General features: G+C 41.2%; 2 protein-coding genes across 2 annotated transcripts in view; one reads left to right on the top strand and one right to left on the bottom strand.

The window, feature by feature from the left end:
* LOC138962019 (ubiquitin carboxyl-terminal hydrolase 47-like) overlaps nt 1-6,216 on the bottom strand; it is a 47,867-nt gene extending 41,651 nt beyond the window's left edge. Inside the window, exon 1 of the mRNA XM_070333710.1 lies at nt 6,059-6,216. Coding sequence (XP_070189811.1) covers nt 6,059-6,097 — 39 coding nt within the window. The 5' untranslated portion in view covers nt 6,098-6,216. The remainder of the gene's footprint in view (nt 1-6,058) is intronic.
* Nucleotides 6,217-6,252: 36 nt separating this feature from the next.
* On the top strand, nt 6,253-17,616 carry LOC138962034 (large ribosomal subunit protein uL1-like). Its single transcript, XM_070333729.1, has 5 exons — nt 6,253-6,326; nt 6,699-6,851; nt 9,497-9,645; nt 10,583-10,755; nt 17,350-17,616. The coding sequence occupies exons 1-5, from the start codon at nt 6,322-6,324 to the stop codon at nt 17,518-17,520; spliced, it is 651 nt and encodes a 216-aa protein (XP_070189830.1). The 5' UTR covers nt 6,253-6,321; the 3' UTR covers nt 17,521-17,616.
* The last annotated feature ends 2,505 nt before the right edge of the window (nt 17,617-20,121 follow it).

Below are 20,121 nucleotides of genomic sequence, written 5' to 3'. Positions count from 1 at the left end.
AATAATATACAATCAAGAGCACTGAAGACAATATCTTATCTACATTGTTTTTCTTCACAGAAAATTTGACCGACTCTAAATCAGAAAGGTTCTTTCTGCGAGTGCGAGACTAAAATGTAAACTAAAGCTCAAAGGTATTCTGCTCTGTGATTTTCCTGAAGATGTTTTTACTTCCAACCTGAAACTACACATTAAAGTCAAGAAACATGGCTCTTTCCTACTAATTTACACAAAAAGTCAGACTGTCATTCCATCTTACCCGCAATGACAAAAATACATGAATTACCCTGCTGCCCTTTTAAAATCTGCAGCCTGTATATAATTCCAAAAAGCTATAAAGTATAGTTATAAGTTTAACTGTCCTATAAAATTACACTAAATATCCAGGGGGTTATAAATTCACCATCTAATGTAAAGCTGATGTTAACGATCAGCCAAAAGAGAGAGCCTAAGGGAGCATGATTTTTTTTACACATGTGACACAGAATTTCATGCACATTTTATGCAGCCACTGAACCCTATAAGATTAATGCTGAACTTCAAACAGCTTGACAAGAATGTTATATATTTTTCTTCCCCCTATAGTTACAGTGAATCACCCTTTCAGGATTTACAAACAAACTTTAGATAATCAGGTCTTTAAGTTTAAAAGGGAGGGAGACTTAAAATGGAGGTAAATTTGCAGACATCAGATTATGAACAGGTAATCTGAAAAGCAATGCCTTTCAAATAAAAAGGGGGGTGGGTGGCTGCGAGATCCTTAAATTAAAGAGTCTGAAAAGGGGAGTTTCATTGTCGTGTAATACCAATGGTACATTTTTCATGGGTTAATGTTGAAGAGTTGTTTCGCCTTGCAAATACTGAGCAAAAAATCCCTTGAAGTGACGATTGACTGACATCCCAGTTGAAAGTAGCTCTCTCGTTCAAACTCAAAGGAATATACATGTCTCAGAGCTTACTAATAATTAAATGCAGTTGTGATTGTGTGCCTGCACTTTACAGGTAGCCAGTTGACACACTGCCATTAGTCATTTTCTCTCTCTAGTGTTTGGCGAGTCATTTTCTCTCTCTAGTGTTTGGTGTTCACATCTCCAAACATCATAATAATATTATACTGCCTAAAACAAAAAGTGAAATGAATAAAAAAAAAATAAAAAAATTCACAAGTAATTGGTTGAGGTGTAATCAAGCTCATGCTCAGGGCTCATGGGTTTTCAGCAAGCACCGATGTGGTTTATTATTCAACAGCTAAGTCAGAGAGGGGAAAAAGGGATCAGAAGATAGGAAACTCCAGAACGTAGCAAGGTCAATAACATTTATTATTACCAATTCAGTGCCCCATATTATAGCTTTTTGACCAATCAGGACGGATTCTAGGTGACCCTCTAAATGTTATAACGTTCAGACAGGGACCCTTTTTGTTTATCACGCTAAAGATTAACAAGACAAAGTAAAAATTTAAATCAACAATATCAGCGTGATTTATTCTACAGAATGACACTTCAAATGCTGTCAGATAATACTCTCTTCATCTAATAAAATACCGATAAGCGAGTTTTGTCGGTGGGTGCTTTACGGAACAGCAAGGTACCGCCCATCCTCTGAGTGTGAAATGCCGACCCGCTCACTTGAAATCTAAATTACCTAAGTTCGGAAAATCAAGTGAAATTGCGTCACTCGCGTTACGTCAAATGTATCTTTACGTCATTTCCCATCCGTCTTGAGTCGGTTCTAAATCTGTCGCTCTCTATTCAACAAGAAAAAGCGAAGCAACCGAAACGCATGTTGAACATGGTTTATCTTGTGAGATTGTTGTGTGTCAAACGCATTTGATCTGTGAATATTCATCACGTCAGGAGTATTACTCTGATTGGCTGACCCAGGTCACGAGAATTCTTTGACTGACAGGCATAATCAGGTAGGAGCGCTCCAGTTCCCATTGCGGCTGTTCTGTCTAATTCGCGGGGTCGCTTCAAAATTTCTTTTGGTCGAATTAAACGGTAATAAAACCGTTATTTCTAATATGCGGACTGTTAGCAAATGACAACAGTCATGTCTCACAAACGATATCAGCATTCGCCTAAAAGGCTCATGCTTGATATCTTTTTTCTCGACATGCCTTGTTATCATTTGCTAACAGTCAGCATATTAGAAATAACTCATAATCAATCCTTCTCATGACAACTTCAACTCCGAAAAAAGGTAGTGTAACTGTCATTCAGTGATTCCCGATAAAACCCTTTAAGTTTCATTTAAAAAAAAACAGTTTCAATTTCACCATCATAATCCCAGGCTGAAAGTGAAACCTTGATGAAGATGTTTATGTGTACGAGTAAGGCAATGACCTACCAGATGGTTTCTTTTGAGTGTGTGTGGGTGGGGGGGGGGGGGGGGGGGGGGGTGGGGGGGGGGGGGGGGGGGAGGGAGAGAAGAAAAACAGACAACAGCACTGAAATTGAAGCAAGCACGTACCTAGCCCATTGCACAAAAAGTGCTACAGTAGACTTCTGTCAAACAGAAAGTCACATCTCTTTAAGAAAAATAATAATAATCATGCACTAATTTAACCTGCATGTTAAGCCAGTAAGTAAATTGTACAGCGACAAGTATGCTAGATTTTGAAATACAGTGACCACAGAGGACACTAGGTCAGCTGGACCTTGATTGAAAATATATGCATAGGTCCAAATGTCCTGGCTTTGTCCGCTGAGTAGGAAAACTGGCACCGATAGTCAGAAGATCTGAGCTAAATTTCAAAACTATCAGACGGTCAAACTGTCAGGGGTGAAATCAAATCATCAATGCCTCAGATAAAAAAGTGTCACCGTCACTGACTGAAAACTAGGAAAAATGCTGCAGTGACACCTGCAAGTGCAATGAGAGTCAATCCTGCCAATAAAGGATATCTTCTGTTGTCTTTTGGTCTGCACATTTAAGTATCCCTCATTCCCTGCCAAAAGTGCCATGAAAGGACACCTGCAACAAAGGGACACTTTTGGCTGGCCCCTCAAAATAGTCAAATCCTCTCATCAAACTCAAAGGTACCACTGCTTAGATCATGAAATTAATGGTAGCTGTCAGTGTCATGACAGGACATCCCCGAGACAAACCATAACAGTGACATCTCAGTTTCATGGCACTGGCAAGAACAATTTGGTCACGTTAGGAGACAGGACAATAAGGAAATGTATTCCAAATTCAGAGGCGTCCGATGATCTGTTGTGTTAAATTTCAGGTATGGTGTAACATTGATGATTCTGGCCAAGCAATTTTGATATTCAGAAGTGGAAAAAATATGATAATGATAGATACTTATGACAGACATACTCACGTGTCAGCTAAAAACAAATTTAAATTTCTCACAAGTCCTGTTAGAACTTAGAGCAGATATCCCGCAATATTTACTATTATTAGAACATGCAGGAAAAACTGAATTCCGGATTACTGAAGTACTAGTCACTATACCAGTACCTGACAACTGTCATTGTATGATTGTGTCAAGAGAAAGATTTCTCACGTCTTAGTCAATCACTTCAATGAAACGTTTGGGTTGCTCTTTCAGTTTCAGTCCAACAAGACCTATTTTGTAAGGTTCTAGTCTACTCTCCACCCACCCTCACCCATCCAAAATGGAAGAAAAATAACAAAAGTCTCACTTCGGGTGTTTTTCCCCCTTAACACTTTCGCGACGGGAGGTGACTAAATTAGTAACAGCGCTGACACGCCCACGGACGGGAAGTGACTATTTGAGTAACAGACATACAAGGTACACGACTCGTGATTGCTTCCCGGTTTTTGAAGCTTGCAATAAATTGAGTTGTTTCCATTGATACACGTGACTTGCTCTTTCGCCATGTGCAAATTAGAGAAGATTTGAGTGGTTTTTTCGAACAAAAAAAATGAATCGAAGGCGAGCCTTATCACGGGAGGAGATTCTCCGGATGTTGGATCTTGAGGATCCTGTAGATCATGATTCCGACGTGTTGTTTTCGCCTCAAGAAAGCGATAATAGCAGTGATATTGAGGAAGAAACAGTCCTGTTGTTGCTAGTATGAGTCGGCAAACTACACGTGGTAGGGTGGTACTGCATGGATCTTGGAACCGTGTAGTTGCAAGGGGGGCGTGGCAGCACTGATAACAATGGATGGCTGGAGCCTCCTAATCCTTTTGGAAATGTTCATAGGTGTACAGTTGGGACTTTGTTGTGAAAATGTGACTTATATTCAATATGGATTACCTAGACATCATTTGGTGAGTGTCACAGTTTTGTTTCATTTGAGTCAGGATGCTGTGAGTGAATGCGGGATTTGCTTGTTTTTTTCTTTGTACTGTCTCCTTATTTCTGTGCAGAATTTTAACAATATTTCAGCTAATTCATAGGTTTTACACCTTGTTTGATTATAAAATTATTTATAATACTTTCTGTTAAAAAATAACTTTTAAAAAAGCAGTGGAAAAGAAAACACACACAAAAAAAGTTAAAAAACACAAATTATCCCCCTTTCACCCCCACTTTGCCAAAACAAATCGCGTGACAAACTTATAAATAGCACGACTGAACTGGGCATCCATTTTTTAATTAGTACACAAAATTTGGTGGTGATTGGACTTAATTCAAGCTTGCTAGACAGATTTCTTTACAGTTACTGTTTTTTGGGAAGTTTCTTGGTGGCAAGCTTGGGCAGGCAGGACGTTAACGCTGTGGCAATGCTAGTCACAATAGTGTTAACGTAAAGGCTGTTTTTTTGCGGTGAATTTGAGATAGCTAGTATAGTAGTAGTATGTCAGTTTTGTCACCGAGTGACTTAGTCGATTCACAGGCGGAAGGTATCGTCCACTGGACTACTACTATCACAGAAAGACTACAAGGTACGTCACTCACCTTCGAGTCTTCTGTGTTCTTGGAGTCGCTTCCTGGGGAAAAATATTGTTCAAGACGGTTTGCCTCTTCCTACAGTCTGTGTAAGGTCAAATAAATACAGTTGAATGATTGTTTGAACTGTATGTACCTTTAATTTTCAGCTTCCGTCCCTTGCAGGTTGTTTTTAACCATCATTTGGACGAATCTTCGTTTGCGAGCCGCCAACTTCCACCGGACGTCAAACTCATGCATCCGCACCGAATATGCATACCAGTGCTCACTGGTTAATAACAGGATATTCGATGATTATTTTCATTGGTCCACTGAAATCGTCTGCATCGGTTCCGTTCGTGCAACGAAGAGTGGCAACGATATGGCAGAGGCCAACGTTATCCAAGCTGCCCTTGGGGGGCATAATGTTTGTTTGTTAGGTCAAGCCGGCACAGGAAAGTCTACTTTAGTTAAAAAATTAAATGATGCGGACTGTTTTTCCTGTTTGTTCCAGTTGACATTTTAATTTTTTAACTAAAGTAGACTTTGCCGATGCAGACGATTTCACTGGACCAATGAAAATAATCATCGAATATCCTGTTATTAACCAATGAGCGCTGGTATGCATATTCGGTGCGGATGCATGAGTTTGACGTCCGGTAGAAGTTGGCGGCTCGCAAACGAAGATTCGTCCAAATGATGGTTAAAAACAACCTGCAAGGGACGGAAGCTGAAAATTAAAGGTACATACAGTTCAAACAATCATTTAACTGTATTTATTTGACCTTACACAGACTGTAGGAAGAGGCAAACCGTCTTGAACAATATTTTTCCCCAGGAAGCGACTCCAAGAACACAGAAGACTCGAAGGTGAGTGACGTACCTTGTAGTCTTTCTGTGATAGTAGTAGTCCAGTGGACGATACCTTCCGCCTGTGGTCGATTACTCAAGATCTTATCTGGACTATTATTAGACTATTGTCATGACATAGCCACTCGAAATAGGCACTAATCAGGTCTTGTAAATACAAAAGATCGTTTTGAAGAAAACACTGCTGATGAGGTTTACGAAATAAATGTGTCAAAATCAAGTTTATAGTTCTCAAAACAGACATTTTCCAGCTACTTCAGACTCAGAGGGGAATTTCCGCAGTGAAAATGACACGGCACTTCCACGATTTCTTTTCATTCGTGAATGTATACAAACCTCCAACGGCACAATTTGAGTATTCTCCCCGGTCACCATATTCAACTGGTCAGTTCTTCAGCAAAACAACTATGTGGTTTGTTCCTCGAAAGACATTTTGTGAAGGGTTTTCTCTCTTCGATCGTCTATCGAAAGTGCTTTTTCTAATAACAGCTATGGCTGCACATAATCTCGTCTTCTCTCATTTGGAAACGATAACGATACCTTGAACTAACATCCGGTTCGCCCGCTTCCGGTCTCTTTCACAACGCGACGAAGGCAAGATGAGGTAGACACTTGTGCTCTTCAAAAATCAGAGATAATCGGCAATGATGTTGGAACAAAAATGTAGAATTTTCATACGCTGTTATTGTCTATACTTTCTTTAGTGTATTGTGTGATGCATTATTGTATGAGGATGAAGTATTTCATGATATTTTGCACAAATTCCGAAGACAGCTAATAAAGTGATAAAGTGACAGCATGTGGAAGTACAGAAATCTGTCTCTCGCTGTTAATTTCAAGTTGAAATTGGATATCGATATGAAGCTTACTTGGCGGAACAGGGTCAGTCTAAAGAAGATTAACGGTTACTGATGTCTATTGCATGTTGAAGTTCTGTGGTAGTTTTGTTGTCATGTTTGCCGTCTTCTATTTTCAGTAAGCTCAACAGAGATCTCGTGCGCGAGTCCATCGAACTTGTTCTGGCCAAGTCGGGCGAGAAGAAAAGGAAATTCACCGAGTCGGTGGAGCTCCAGATCTCCCTGAAGAACTATGACCCCCAGAAGGACAAGCGTTTTGCTGGCACCGTCAAGTAATGACCAGGACAAACATAGGTTTTTTATCACCCAGGAAGCACATTTCAGACATTCTGGTTCCCCATGCAGCCTATGTGGCAGGACAAGTTTTGGTTCAGTAGTATTTTGTACTGTTGACCTCAAACACTCCTAATTCCACCAGAAAATTCCACCAGAAAATATCGTGGCCTCTATTGGCAAAGGTTAAAACAAATTTCTTTGTGATTTTCAGTTTGAATCTTTGATGAATGTCTGATTTGTCTTCTGAGGGAAGTTGGGTTAATAGCCTAACGGGACCCCTACCCAGGGTCTTTAAACAAGTGGGAAGGTGTTGGGGTGCTTTGCATCTCGACACCGCACCCTCTTGGATCCATGTCCAGGGTGTTCTGCGAAACACTTGTGGTAATAACATTCTTGAGATTTTCTTTGTGTCTGAAAGTTTGCGTTTAAATTTTAATAGACAAATTCCGGAAATGTCGGGTTTCTATGGGTTGTGAAAGAGCAAGTACTAAGTTAGACTACCTTGCTATGCACATTTTTCAGACACTAAAAGCAAGCACTTATACGACCCATATTACCGTGGCATTTCTTTTAATGTCGTCTGCTATTTGTGGGGTGTGGTAGTACTATTCAGGCTTCGGTGATTTTGGACTGGGTTTTGCATAAGGGTCCTATTTCGGTGGTCGTGCACAGTAGTTTTCGGTTTCTGTTTAGGTGATTCCGTGTCCGTGTGTATACACACAGCCTAGTGGCTGAGGAGGGGCGTTTAGCGCGAGACGAATATCAGATGGCCTCGCTATCTTGCTGTTTATCTGTCAAACGGACCCCGCGGCGGCGAGCTAACAAGCACAGCAGAGCAGACTTTTTCCTACGTTTGATGCGGAATAGTTTTATTCTTGTACATCTTAGAAATAGCAGACGAAATACACCGGCTTCGGACATCTTGCTTCTATCACATAGCAACAGCCCGGAAGTTCCGGTTATCCCCAAAAACAAATTTGTCGGAGAGTTCGTGTCTGTTTACGCATCAAGTATTATTTTCCTTCCCATTTTTCAAATTAAAGTCATTGTATGTAATAAACTGTTAACTATAGTTGTGTTTTGCAGTGTTTTGTCTGTGGTGTGCTTTATTCTTTGTTGCATGTTTTGGTATTGAGGCTATGCCGTATTCCTGTTATGTCGTAAACTGACTCAGAGAAAACTTAAAATGATAGTATTTCAGTACTGCCGGATTTCAATCTTTTTTATAAAAAATATATTTTTTCGCGTGTGTGCACTGTTTACCGGTCTCTATTCACTGCATGATAACAAGATATATATCAAACTTCAGTCGAGTATCTTCACAACGTGACATCCATTCAGCTTTCAGGCAAACAAATTCTCTGCAAGCTGCGTGCTCCTGTTGAAAAGTCTGTAATGCGGAGAAAAGGCACACGTCGCGTGAAATTGGTGTTACTGGCCTTTGGAACAACCGCGTTCGTTGCTCAGAGGCTATCAACGGATTTTTCTTTTTCTTTTTACGATATCTGTATATGGGTATATATTTATACGTTATGCTTTTAAACTGGCTGTCTACGTTAAAACCATAGGGGGCGATGGATGCGTGAACAGGAACTGAAAATAAAAACGGACGTTTAAGTAAAATGAAGCAGCCCTGTGCCTGTGGTTTTTTCTTCGGCACGGTACTGAAGGGGCCTGAGCAGAGCGTGTAATTATTACATACGGCCCTGGCCTGAGCAAATCTTTTTCAACAAACCGAAAAAAAATGTGTACAATGGTAATGTTGATGACAGTGATAATAAGAATGACAATGATGATAATAATTATCATTTTTATTATCATTATTATTAATGTAATATTATTATCAGTATTTATATTTGCTGATAAAGGTTCGTGTTATAATCCAAAGGGTAAGCGTTTCTGTTCAATTGACTTCAATAACTTAAAAAGCCCGACATAGTTAAAATGTAAAGAGCAAGTGGGTCATCATGACATGATGGGCATTTCTCGTAGCAGTGCAACTTTGCCAAGAAAAATAGGGGTTTGTTCATAAAGTACAGAACATTAGAACCGACCAGCAGGGGGAAGCGCTGGACTGCTAGCATAAACACTGACCAGCCATGTGCAGGCCGCGCACAAGGCGCCGCTCCTAATGGCCTGTCAGCGGTCGCGTGGGCAAACCGATAGAGGGGTGTTGTTGGTGTGATGTTTACAGGCCTGGGTTAAACAAACTCGAAGAGCTACTGTGCACGACCACCGAACTGGGACCCTTATGGAAATTTACAAGGTAGTTCAGTCATCTAATTGAGGATTTTGGTGTTGGTGACAATTTTTACTAAACTTTATAAATTAAAAAAGAAGAGGAAAATGGATAAAAGTGACAAGATTGCAGTTGCAGGCTTGCCTGAAATAGTTTGTGACTTTTTAATTGAAGGGTTGAGAAAACTTCTACTTCAGTGTTTGGAGGTAAAATATTAGGTTCAACAGAATATCGCAAACTAAAAAAAAATTCACTCACCGAAGCAATCCTGAGTTTTTATCACAGTGCATCCACTGCTGCGTGTCTCAATTTGTCCGTTGCCTATCTATCTACCCTATCTTTTGCAAATTCAACCGTCACTTTCTTCTTTCGTTACTTACTGGTTGTCTTGATTGTAAACAGACTTCGCTTCACCCCCAAGCCCAAGATGAAGGTGTGTGTGCTGGGTGACCAGGTGCACTGTGACCAGGCCGCAGCCAACGAATTGCCTTGCATGACCCAGGACGACCTCAAGAAACTGAACAAGGACAAGAAGCTGGTCAAGAAACTGGGTAGGTGGTTTTCTCCCTTGGTTCAGCACTGCTGTGTCTAGGGATGGTTGCCTCCTTCTATCATTAGATAAACAGTTCTTTTTTGCAACAGATTCTGATAGGTGAGAACTCTTGTTAGTTGTGTGCCCCGTAGATATCTGTGGATTTGTGAAAATGCTTTTGTCCCTAACAGTAACTTCCCGCAGTGGGGCACTGCGGTTATGAAATTAAAGGCCCCTCCTGTTTTTGGAACCGCAGGAGCTTTCTAGTTTGCTGTTAGGTAGATTTTTGGTTCCTCTTTCCTGTCATGCTCTCTTTTTCTTCATGAATTCTTTTCTTTTTTCTGCCTTCTTGCTCATTCACCTGTATTTTTTCCAAAAATCTCTTCTCTTGCCGCTTGTCTCGCGATTCATGTATAGTTTAATCTGTTAGTGTTCTGATGTAAGTCCAGCAGTAGATAGGTTAAGCCTATTTTAACATACTGGAAACTGGTAATCTTCCAGTAGGTATTAATTTAGTTTTACTAAAGCCTGCTGGGACACAAGTAATGGGTTAGTGCATTTGTAAACAGGAATCGCTTGACAAGTGGCCCCCTTCATCCCCCCCTTCCTCGTCCTGATATGGCTCTGCGTAGTCGGCTGGACGTTAAGCAACAAATAAACAAACAAACAAATAACAGTAACTGAAACTGTGCAGTAAGTGCTCTTAGGGTGAGTGAATAAAACAAGAGTATGTGGTGTGATGACCTTTGTAAAGAAGTGCTATGGTTTTAAATGTAGTGTTTCCTCAGAGGCTAAAGTACTCTTAACACTTGCCGTCTCATTTTCAGTTCCAATGAGAACAAAGCCGTTTTATAGACGATTCATGTGACCATTATGGGATCTGCATATGGGTTATCTAGCTGACAATATTGGGGGCTGTGGGAACCATTTTTTTAGTCTTGATTGTTTGTCTGCAGCCAAGAGGTACGACGCCTTCCTGGCCTCCGAGTCCCTGATCAAGCTGATCCCCCGTATCCTGGGCCCCGGTCTGGCCAAGGCGGGCAAGTTCCCCTCGCCCATCACACACAACGAGCCCATCCTCGGCAAGGTGGAGGAGATCAGGTCCACCATCAAGTTCCAGATGAAGAAGGTGAGGAACAGTTGTTGGTATACTCAAGAATGAGCCCCGTGGAAGTTATGCTGAACACCATTGTTCTCAAGCCTTGGTCTTTGGTCACCGGCGCAAACTTTTCTCATCTGACCCCTGGCCGGTCGACTGTCCCCTAGTTTTGACATGTATGAGGTCTTCTGACTGAACAATTTCTTTTGTAGCCAGAAGGTTTGGGCCTAGGCGTATTTTCATTCCAAACCCAATCGATATGTAGCCATCTGAGTCAGACAACATTGCATACTGAAAGAAAAGCGAACCTTTAGAGGTTCATTCCATGTGACCGTGAAGCTTACACAGGGCTATATCGATTTGTTACTAGTGAGCAATTGGCCATTGAAGGTGTGTGATTTTACAACTGGGTGCGTGACAAGGATTGTGAAATCTCATCCACAGGATGCTTAAAGAAAAACTTACTCTGAACTTATATATGTAGTTGTGGAAAATTTTAAAATGGTGGAAATAAGGAACAACCAATGATGACAAAAATTGGCATGTATTATCCAGACTACCGCTGAGGACTGTTTTAATTTCTGAGGTTGTTCATTTCTATGTGGTTCTTTAAATTCTGACCATGAAATGCATATTGGGGGGGGGGGGGGTGATTTATAAAACAAAAAGGGGGGGGGGGGGCAATATAAAATGCTCCATTCATGGCCAGACTGATTTTCAGGTGTGTTTCAAATAAGGTTGGTTTTGCTAGTGTTGGCATTCAGTTACCACTGGATGACTTTTAATACAGTGGACCCCCTTTCTAACGACTACCCCGCCACAACAACCCTTTTTTTTGTAACCGATGTTTCCTTATACAGTTGTCACCAGTGTAGCGACCACCCCGCTCTAACGTCTAAGGACCGACCTAACAGCTTGTGTAACGACTTTGTCAGACAAAGCCAAGACTCTCAGTCAGCTTAACGCATCACTGACAAACCGGTTATGGTTATAACCGTCTCGCGTAAGCAAAGGCACTAAACCGCTGAGAGGAGTGATGGTTGGGTGGGCTGAGTAAACATCACAAACCAATCATCGAGAAAACAAACTCACGTGACCATCATACACCGTTCAACTCGGTCAGAATAGACAGTCTTTGGACAGAAGAGCAGTGGAGATCGACATGGCGTCTACAAATAAAATAAAATATTTAACTCTCGAAAATCAAGTGAATGTTGTGAACAGACACAAAAAGGGAGAAACTGCCATCGCGATTGCAAAAAGTCTTGATGTTGGAAAATCGCAAATTCAAAGAATTATCCAAGAAAAAGAAAATATTCTGAAAAGGTGGGAAAGTGGTGACAATGCCGATCGAATGCAATCAAAGCGGCAGAAGACAACATACTCTGACGTAAATGAAAAGGTTTGGGATTGGTTCCTGGCTGCCAGAAAAAAGAAGGCAGGTCCATTGTGATAGCTGGGTGGCCTTGTTTATAGACACTGACCTTCTTCCCAGGGGTCATTGACCCAGTTTTAGCTATGAGAGGTGGTTCCCCTTTCATATCTAAGAGAGGAAACACTTCCTGCACCCGGGTCAGTGACCGAGTTTAACCTATGGGGAGTTTAACCTATGGGGCGGTCTCTTTGATGTCTTGAGAGGAAACTTGGCCAGGGTAGTACATGCACCAGAACTGGTGGACACCAAGGACAATGTCAAACATGAAATCGAAGCAGTTTGCTTGAGGAAACGGTCGTCAGCAACTCAAACTTCTCCGTTTTCTTTTTTAAAGAAAATCTGACTTACTTTGTGGCCCCCTCCATAAGGACCGATTTTTGTCAACATTTTCAAGGTCGCTAGAGAGGGGTTCCACTGTAACCAGATTACTATTTTTTGACTTTCCAATGCTCTTTTGTCAACTTTTGAGGGATAAACCGTCAGTGTAACACTTGTGCACTAGTACAACCTTACATGGAGAAGGACATTGTTTGGGACACTGTTGATTCTGCTCGGTAGTGTTGAAAGTTGAAGTGTAGGTGTCTGATTGTGAAATATCTTCTGCATGATGCTCCATAAAACTTCGTCTTGACGTATTGTTGCAGTGTTGTTCCCAGACTTTGAGTACAATAGGTCAGTTAGATCTAAAAAAATATGTAAATGTCAAAACTATTGGACAGCCGACTGGCCTGGGGTCAGAACTAGTCGTGGGGTCAAGAAAGTATGCTGCAATGCCTGGAAACAAAACTAGTTATTGTCATTTTTAAATTGTGGAACAAAAGGAACAACCAATGATGACAAAACATTGACAGTCATTAATATCCAGACTTCCCATGAGGACATTGTTTTAATTTCTGAGGTTGTTCACGTCTGTTTAGTTCTGTAAATTCTGATCATCTGGTATTTTTCTCTCAAGCATTTACTATTTTGTCCAAGACGTGATTATGTATGTAGACCTGGTTACCCTCACAATTTGGGAGTAATTAAGATTTTTGGGAACAAAAAACACTGCATTTTCAGACTAATATTTTCAAAAGTGTTACAAATGAAGTTGGTTTTGCTGTTAGTTTTTGGTAGCCACTGGATTGACTGAAATTGAGATTTGTTGTGATATCAACCAATAGTATCCTGCTGCTTGTACCCACCCAGTTGACCGGCACGGTTGGCCTAGTGGTAAGGCGTCCGCCCCGTGATCGGGAGGTCGTGGGTTCGAACCCCAGCCGGGTCATACCTAGGACTTTAAAATTGGCAATCTAGTGGCTGCTCCGCCTGGCGTCTGGCATTATGGGGTTAGTGCTAGGACTGGTTGGTCCGGTGTCAGAATAATGTGACTGGGTGAGACATGAAGCCTGTGCTGCGACTTCTGTCTTTTGTGTGGCGCACGTTATATGTCAAAGCAGCACCGCCCTGATATGGCCCTTCGTGGTCGGCTGGGCGTTAAGCAAACAAACAAACCCACCCAGTTCGGTGGCATCCAATTTTGCTTCGTGTCGGGCTTACTATGTTTTTGGACCGGTTTATTGCTCTGTCAAATTTTGGGGGGAAACTGGTCTGTATGCATTTGTTAAACCTTGCATGGTTAGTCAATGAAAACGGTTCTGTTGATTCTGCTAGGTGGGTTCGAAGGCAGTAATGCATGTGTCAGACTGAAATCTCTTCCACTGGATGCTCAAAGAAAAACCATGTCTTGGTGTATAGTTGCAGTGTGGTTCCAAAACTTGAGAGGACAATAGGTCAGTTGGAACTGGACTGAAAACATGTAAAGATCCAAATGTCATGACTGAAGAAAAAAATGTGTTCAGTTCGAAGGAGTTCCAACATGTCAAAACTATCAAACTGGCCAAGGGTCAGAACAAAGCGTCCGATGAGAAAAAAATATGTCGCAAGACCAGGTTAGATTCCTGAGAACACAAGTTGTAGTAATTGTTAAATGGTGAACATGAGGAACAACCGATGATGACAAACACCTGACAGTCATTAATATCCAGACTTCCCATGAGGACAGAGTTTTAATTTCTGAGGTTGTTCACATGTATGCAGTACTGTAAATTCTGACCTTATGGATGCACAATCCTGTGATTTTCTTTCTCATCGTTGATATTTTTGTCCAAGAAGTTGTGATTATGTATGAACCGTATAAACTTGTGCTCACTCATACAACCTTGCCTGGAGACATTCATTAGTTAAGACAGTTCTATTGATTGTAGGCAAGTCTGAAGGTAGTGGTGCCACGGCTGTTCCTGGCTTGTTTTTAAGGCCCGCGATGGGGAGTGGTAAAAATAGCCAGCGGCGCAATATCACTGCTTGCAGACTGTTAGCCCGCACTACCAAAGACTTTGTCTGCGCATCGCCGTTTGGGTTGTGCTGCGAGGCATATCAGCGCAGTTCAACGTTGCCAGAGACCAAAGAAGCGCTTTACTCTACCTCGCAGCGGCGGCTTACTGGAGGAATGTTCATTATCTGTGCTCGCCTGCCAGCAGACCACAGGCACACCCAATAAAGTTCGGACTTGTACTGGCAGAGCGCGAATGCAAATTCTTGTAGGCGTACATAGACACAACATAACATATACAGACAATAACGCCCACAACACTTCAACAGCATATGAATGGAATACAAACAAATCCGCAAATCGCGCACAATACACCAGTTAAAAAAATAAGGATTACCAAAACGGCGTGCAGAAACTACACTGACTCGGAGAGGAGAAACATTTATCACACGATGTGGATAGCAAACATTAAAATAAAACAGACAAGTCAAGCATAAAATAAACACAAATACTGAAAACACAATAAACAAGGGTGAAACAAACAAAAAGAGATGCTTGCTGACAGTCAGTGTGTGTGTGTGTGGTTTGTGCATCAGCGGTGCGTGCCAGTGTGTGTGTGCGACGTGCGTACGTTCTTGCGTGCGTGCGTGCGTTTGAATGAGAAAGAAGAGAGAGAGAGAGAGAGGATTGAAGAATGAGGCCACGGTATCTGTCACATGAATATAGACACACACACACACATCTGGTATGAAACACTGGCTCACCGAAAGCTGAGTTCCGTTATTCTGTAACTACGCGTACGGGAAGTCAAAGGCTACTCCATCCTGGTTAGGTAATCCAATTGATAGAATCCGTGTATTAAACACTGGCACACCACCATTTGAGGGTCTCGATTGTCTGCTCCTCTGCTCCAACCAATGCTAGTGTCAGTTCTCTGATGATTTTAAGTCATTTTCTGAGGGGATAACACTTGACTTAGAGGGCCCGTTTTGGCGAATACCGCCACATGATAACATTTGGAACAGAAAGTCCGTGAGAAAAAATCGGTATTCGTTTCTTCTGCGATGTTTAGGCCGTAAAACCTTGCTAGATCCGACTCATACTTTATGCACAATTTTGCTGGGTTAGAGTCGTACTTTCTCTTCGATCTTTCTCCACATATTCTGCAGAGAGCTTGGAGTCTCTCAAAGTGAAGGCTTTCTACATGCGCCTGTGAAGCCATACTCACAGTACTCCAGCTACGAGAAATGTGGGAAGCGACACACAAGCCAATAAGTACAAGCAGGTTAAACGTCCAGGAAATAAAACACACAATTTCACTTCTGTGTGATAGAACTTTCATTCACACAATAAAATCCAAAGTTTGAAGGTAACTGAAAGTGGGGTTTGGCCGCCGGGTAACATTTTATAACAACACACATCGCAGATATGTCCACATCGTACTATAAGTACTAGTATCAAAGAGAGAAACAACACCTGATTAGAAACATCCTCATAGAAATAAAACACAAGGCAGAGCTAGCCCCATTTTCCTTCTGTTGGATAGAAATACCATTCACTCAATGAAATCCAAAGTTTGAAGGTAATTAAAACTTGAATGTTGACGCAGGGTAACATTTTTTAACACCACACATCGTGGATATGTCCAAGTCATATTATGAGTAAAAAATTCAGAAAGAGAGAAGGAACACCTAATCACATCCTCCTAGAAATAAAACACAATGGAGAGCGTGCCCCATTTCTCTTTCACTTCAAGGAACAACCATTCATAGACAAAATTCCAGAGTATGAACACAAACACAACTTGCAGTCCAGAGCGAAGATGATTTAAACACACCAAATTGTGAAAAAACACACACAGCACTTCCCCGGACACACGCACGCAAGAAGGAAATAAGAGGGAAAGTTCTCAGATAGGGCTGGGCTGAGGTGTTAGGTTACAGCCTGCAGCTGGAAGCGGTAAGGGCTCGGTGCTATACTTTGCGCGGTCTGCCTGGCCAGCTAAAGCAGCAAAAAAGGGGCCATCGGAACAGCCGTGGTGCGTGTGTCCGATTGTAACATTTCTTCCATGGGTTGTTCGTAAGAAATATCCTTGGTGAAGAGTTCAGTGGGGATTGTTAAATGGTGAAGATCAGGAACAACCGATGATGACAAACAACTGACAGTCATTAATATCCATACTTCCCCTGAGGACAGAGTTTTAATTTCTGAGGTTGTTCACATCTGTCATACTGTAAATTCTAACCTAATGGCATGCACAATCCTGTGATTTTCTGCATTTTCACTTTCTCATCGTTTAGATTTGTGTCCAAGAAATTGTGATAATTATGTATGAACCGTATACACTTGTGCTCACTCGTACAACCTGCCTGGAGACATTCATTAGTTATGACAGTTCTATTGATTGTAGGCAAGTCTGAAGGTAGTGGTGCGTGTGTGGTTGTAACATTTCTTCCATGGGTTGTTCATAAGAAATATCCTTGAAGAGTGGTGATTGTTAAATGGTGAAAATCGGGAACAACCGATGACAAACAACTGACAGTCAATGATATCCAGACTTTCCCTGAGGACAGTGTTTTAATTTCTGAGGTTGTTCACATCTATGCGATTCTTTAAACTCTTTCAGCTGTTATTGTCTTGTCCAACAGGTCAGTCTTTTGCTTGACCATTACTCTGTAAGTTTGGGGATCAACAGATCTGGGTATGCTCTGGTGCTCACTCCTACACCTTGCCCGGAGGCGCTCATTATTTATGACAGTTCTATTGATTCTAGGCAGTAGGTCTGAAGGTAGAATGCCTATGTCTGAAATCACGTTGGGGGTTCAAGGTCAGTGTATGCGAGTTGTGTGGTTAACTTGTGTTTTGTGTAATTTTCCAGGTTTTGTGCCTGTCAACCTGTGTTGGCCACGTGAACATGTCGTCGGACGAGCTGTACTCCAACATCACACTGTCCATCAACTTCCTCGTCTCCCTGCTGAAGAAGAACTGGCAGAACGTGCGTGCCCTTTACATCAAGAGCACCATGGGACCTGCTCAGAGAATCTTCTAAATGAACTATTGCTTGTGTCTGCTTGGAGAAAACCTGTGTGAGACCTTGGGTTTTGTGTCTGTGAAATAGGCAAATAAACCTGAAGTCTTGAGGTCACTTTTGTCTTTTGTTTTATATGTTGTGACTGCAAGTGTGTTACTGTTAGCAGAGATCTCCAAACCTTGCTTCACATTCTCACTTTCACACAGTGGCACATCATGCATTCTCTTAGTATATTTTTTCTACAAAACATTGTTACTAATGCTGCAGTGCAAGCTTGCGCTGAATGAATGTAACCTTAATGCTTAAGATTACCTTCGGTGTAGTTAGAATTGTTGACTGGGTTAAGTTGAAATGCTGCAAATATGTCAAAAAGCTTGTTCAATTATAGAGATTTATGGAGGAAAGAAAGCTGCAAGAAAAAACGCGGATTTTTACAACAAAATTAGCTTTGAAGGTAACTTGACTGATCAGATAAATGAATAAATTGTAGTTGCAGAATTCTCTCAAAAGCTTTTGAGGCTAATGTGTCTGCATGTAAAAAGTGCCATGACAAACGCCTAGGCAGGACAATGCAGAGCTCTACAAACAAGGGTCATACATTATTCAGAAGTTTGATCTTTTTAAAAAGTAAAGGTTTTTGAACAGGCCTAGCCGCCGGTTATATTTATTAAAAAAAAAGGGTTTTTAGATGTTGCACATTTCCCTTTGATCAAAATGATAAATGGAAGAGGTTGCAGACTTGAATTGCGAGTTAATGTAGGCTGTGAAGTTTTTCTGTTGAATGTTCCATCACATGCACACTAAAAAATCACTTGATGGAAAATAGAATAGGAAGAGATTTGCTAATAAGCATATATGGGTTAGCAGCTTAAAATGTAACCGTGTGCATAATTATGTGGTCCGTAATAGAACCTAATGAATGGTGAAACAAATGCAAGAGATAAGTCGACATCCAATCCATACAAAATGAAATGCACAATCTTTCAACTAAACGTGAGTTTTGTGCATCGCTGGCAATGCTTAGCCCAGTGAGCCCAGTTAACATGTAATCTTGACTGGTCCTGCTGGTAAATATTCAGCCAAAGAGAAATGCAATAAACGTACAAAAGAAAACAGAAAAGATGATTACACCACACATATATATATGTGATCGTTTACCTTTGAACGTAAAATTCCATACTGACGTGACATGATTTGTGATCGTTTCTATACTATTCTCACGCACTGCATCCATGATCAACTGAAAATAACCTCAGTGAGAGAATAGTTATTTGACAAGAAAGAACACATCTTGCATGATTTGAAAACAACACTCGTATCCTTCCATCCTAATTCTGTTCAGCAAGCTGGTACAAAATTCTATAAAGCTCATGTCTGAAATTTCATCAATGGAGTCAAACTAATCATTGTCAACCCTTTTACAAAACAACTAAGTTGTTCTACATTCTACAGTCGCTCAACTGATTACGCTAATAACATAACATTTTGTAGCCACACATCCTTTGAGCAAATTTTATGTAAAGCACCAAGTGGTGAGGACGCAAGCATTAACATCACAGTGGAGGCCATCCTGACCTCTGATCAAAATGAGTTTGGCTCATTCTATCCCTGACAGGATGCCTTGGTTTTCCTTGTCTGGCGAGGAAATTGATTTTTTTATTTTTACATATTTAGATCTTTTTGTAATGTGTAATGGATGTAAGCAGATTCGCGATCGTCGATAATGATTTTTCTTGGTGTTGTGTAATTTTAAGATTACAAAGGAATTGATATGTAAGACAGTTTCAAGCTAGCTATTTTTTTGCGGCTGTATTTACTGTGCAAACAACTCAAAATATGGCCAAAAAGTGTCACGGGATAATCAACCGTTTGGTTTTGGCGCTCGCTGGAGCAGACGATTTTTTGATAGTGATGCAACCATTATATTACGGTCTCCTTCCGGCAGCAGTCCCAAAATTTCGACTTGTTTTGACCTTAGAACGATGTCTTTATCATAACTGTGAATAACAGAACGGAGATCACTGTCGAAGTCGGCCAATCTGCAATCTTTTTCGTCTCGCTAACAACATATGGGAGATAACTCTGTATTCTTGTTTTGATAGATTCGTGCAGGACTTTAGCGTCCGGTCCCCCCCGCGGGTTAGGGGGAAGAATTTACCCGATGCTCCCCAGCATGTCGTAAGAGGCGACTAACGGATTCTGTTTCTCCTTTTACCCTTGTTAAGTGTTTCTTGTATAGAATATAGTCAATGTTTGTAAAGATTTTAGTCAAGCAGTATGTAAGAAAGAAGTCCTTTGTACTGGAAACTTGCATTCTCCCAGTAAGGTAATACATTGTACTACGTTGCAAGCCCCTGGAGCAATTTTTTGATTAGTGCTTTTGTGAACAAGAAACAATTAACAAGTGGCTCTATCCCATCTCCCCCCCCCCCCCCCCCCTTTCCCCGTCGCGATATAACCTTCTTGGTTGAAAACGACGTTAAACACCAAATAAAGAAAGCGTCCGGTCAGAGGGACTAAAGCGCAACAATGCCACGGTTGTTAGTTATAAATGCATGTTCTGCTGAACATAGTTGGAGCACACAATGACCTGTGGGTCACCTCTTCAGGATTCTGTTT

The sequence above is a fragment of the Littorina saxatilis genome, linkage group LG3 (genome assembly GCF_037325665.1).
Source record: "Littorina saxatilis isolate snail1 linkage group LG3, US_GU_Lsax_2.0, whole genome shotgun sequence".
Classification (NCBI taxonomy): Eukaryota; Metazoa; Mollusca; class Gastropoda; order Littorinimorpha; family Littorinidae; genus Littorina; species Littorina saxatilis.
This window is presented reverse-complemented; position numbering and strand designations above follow the sequence as displayed.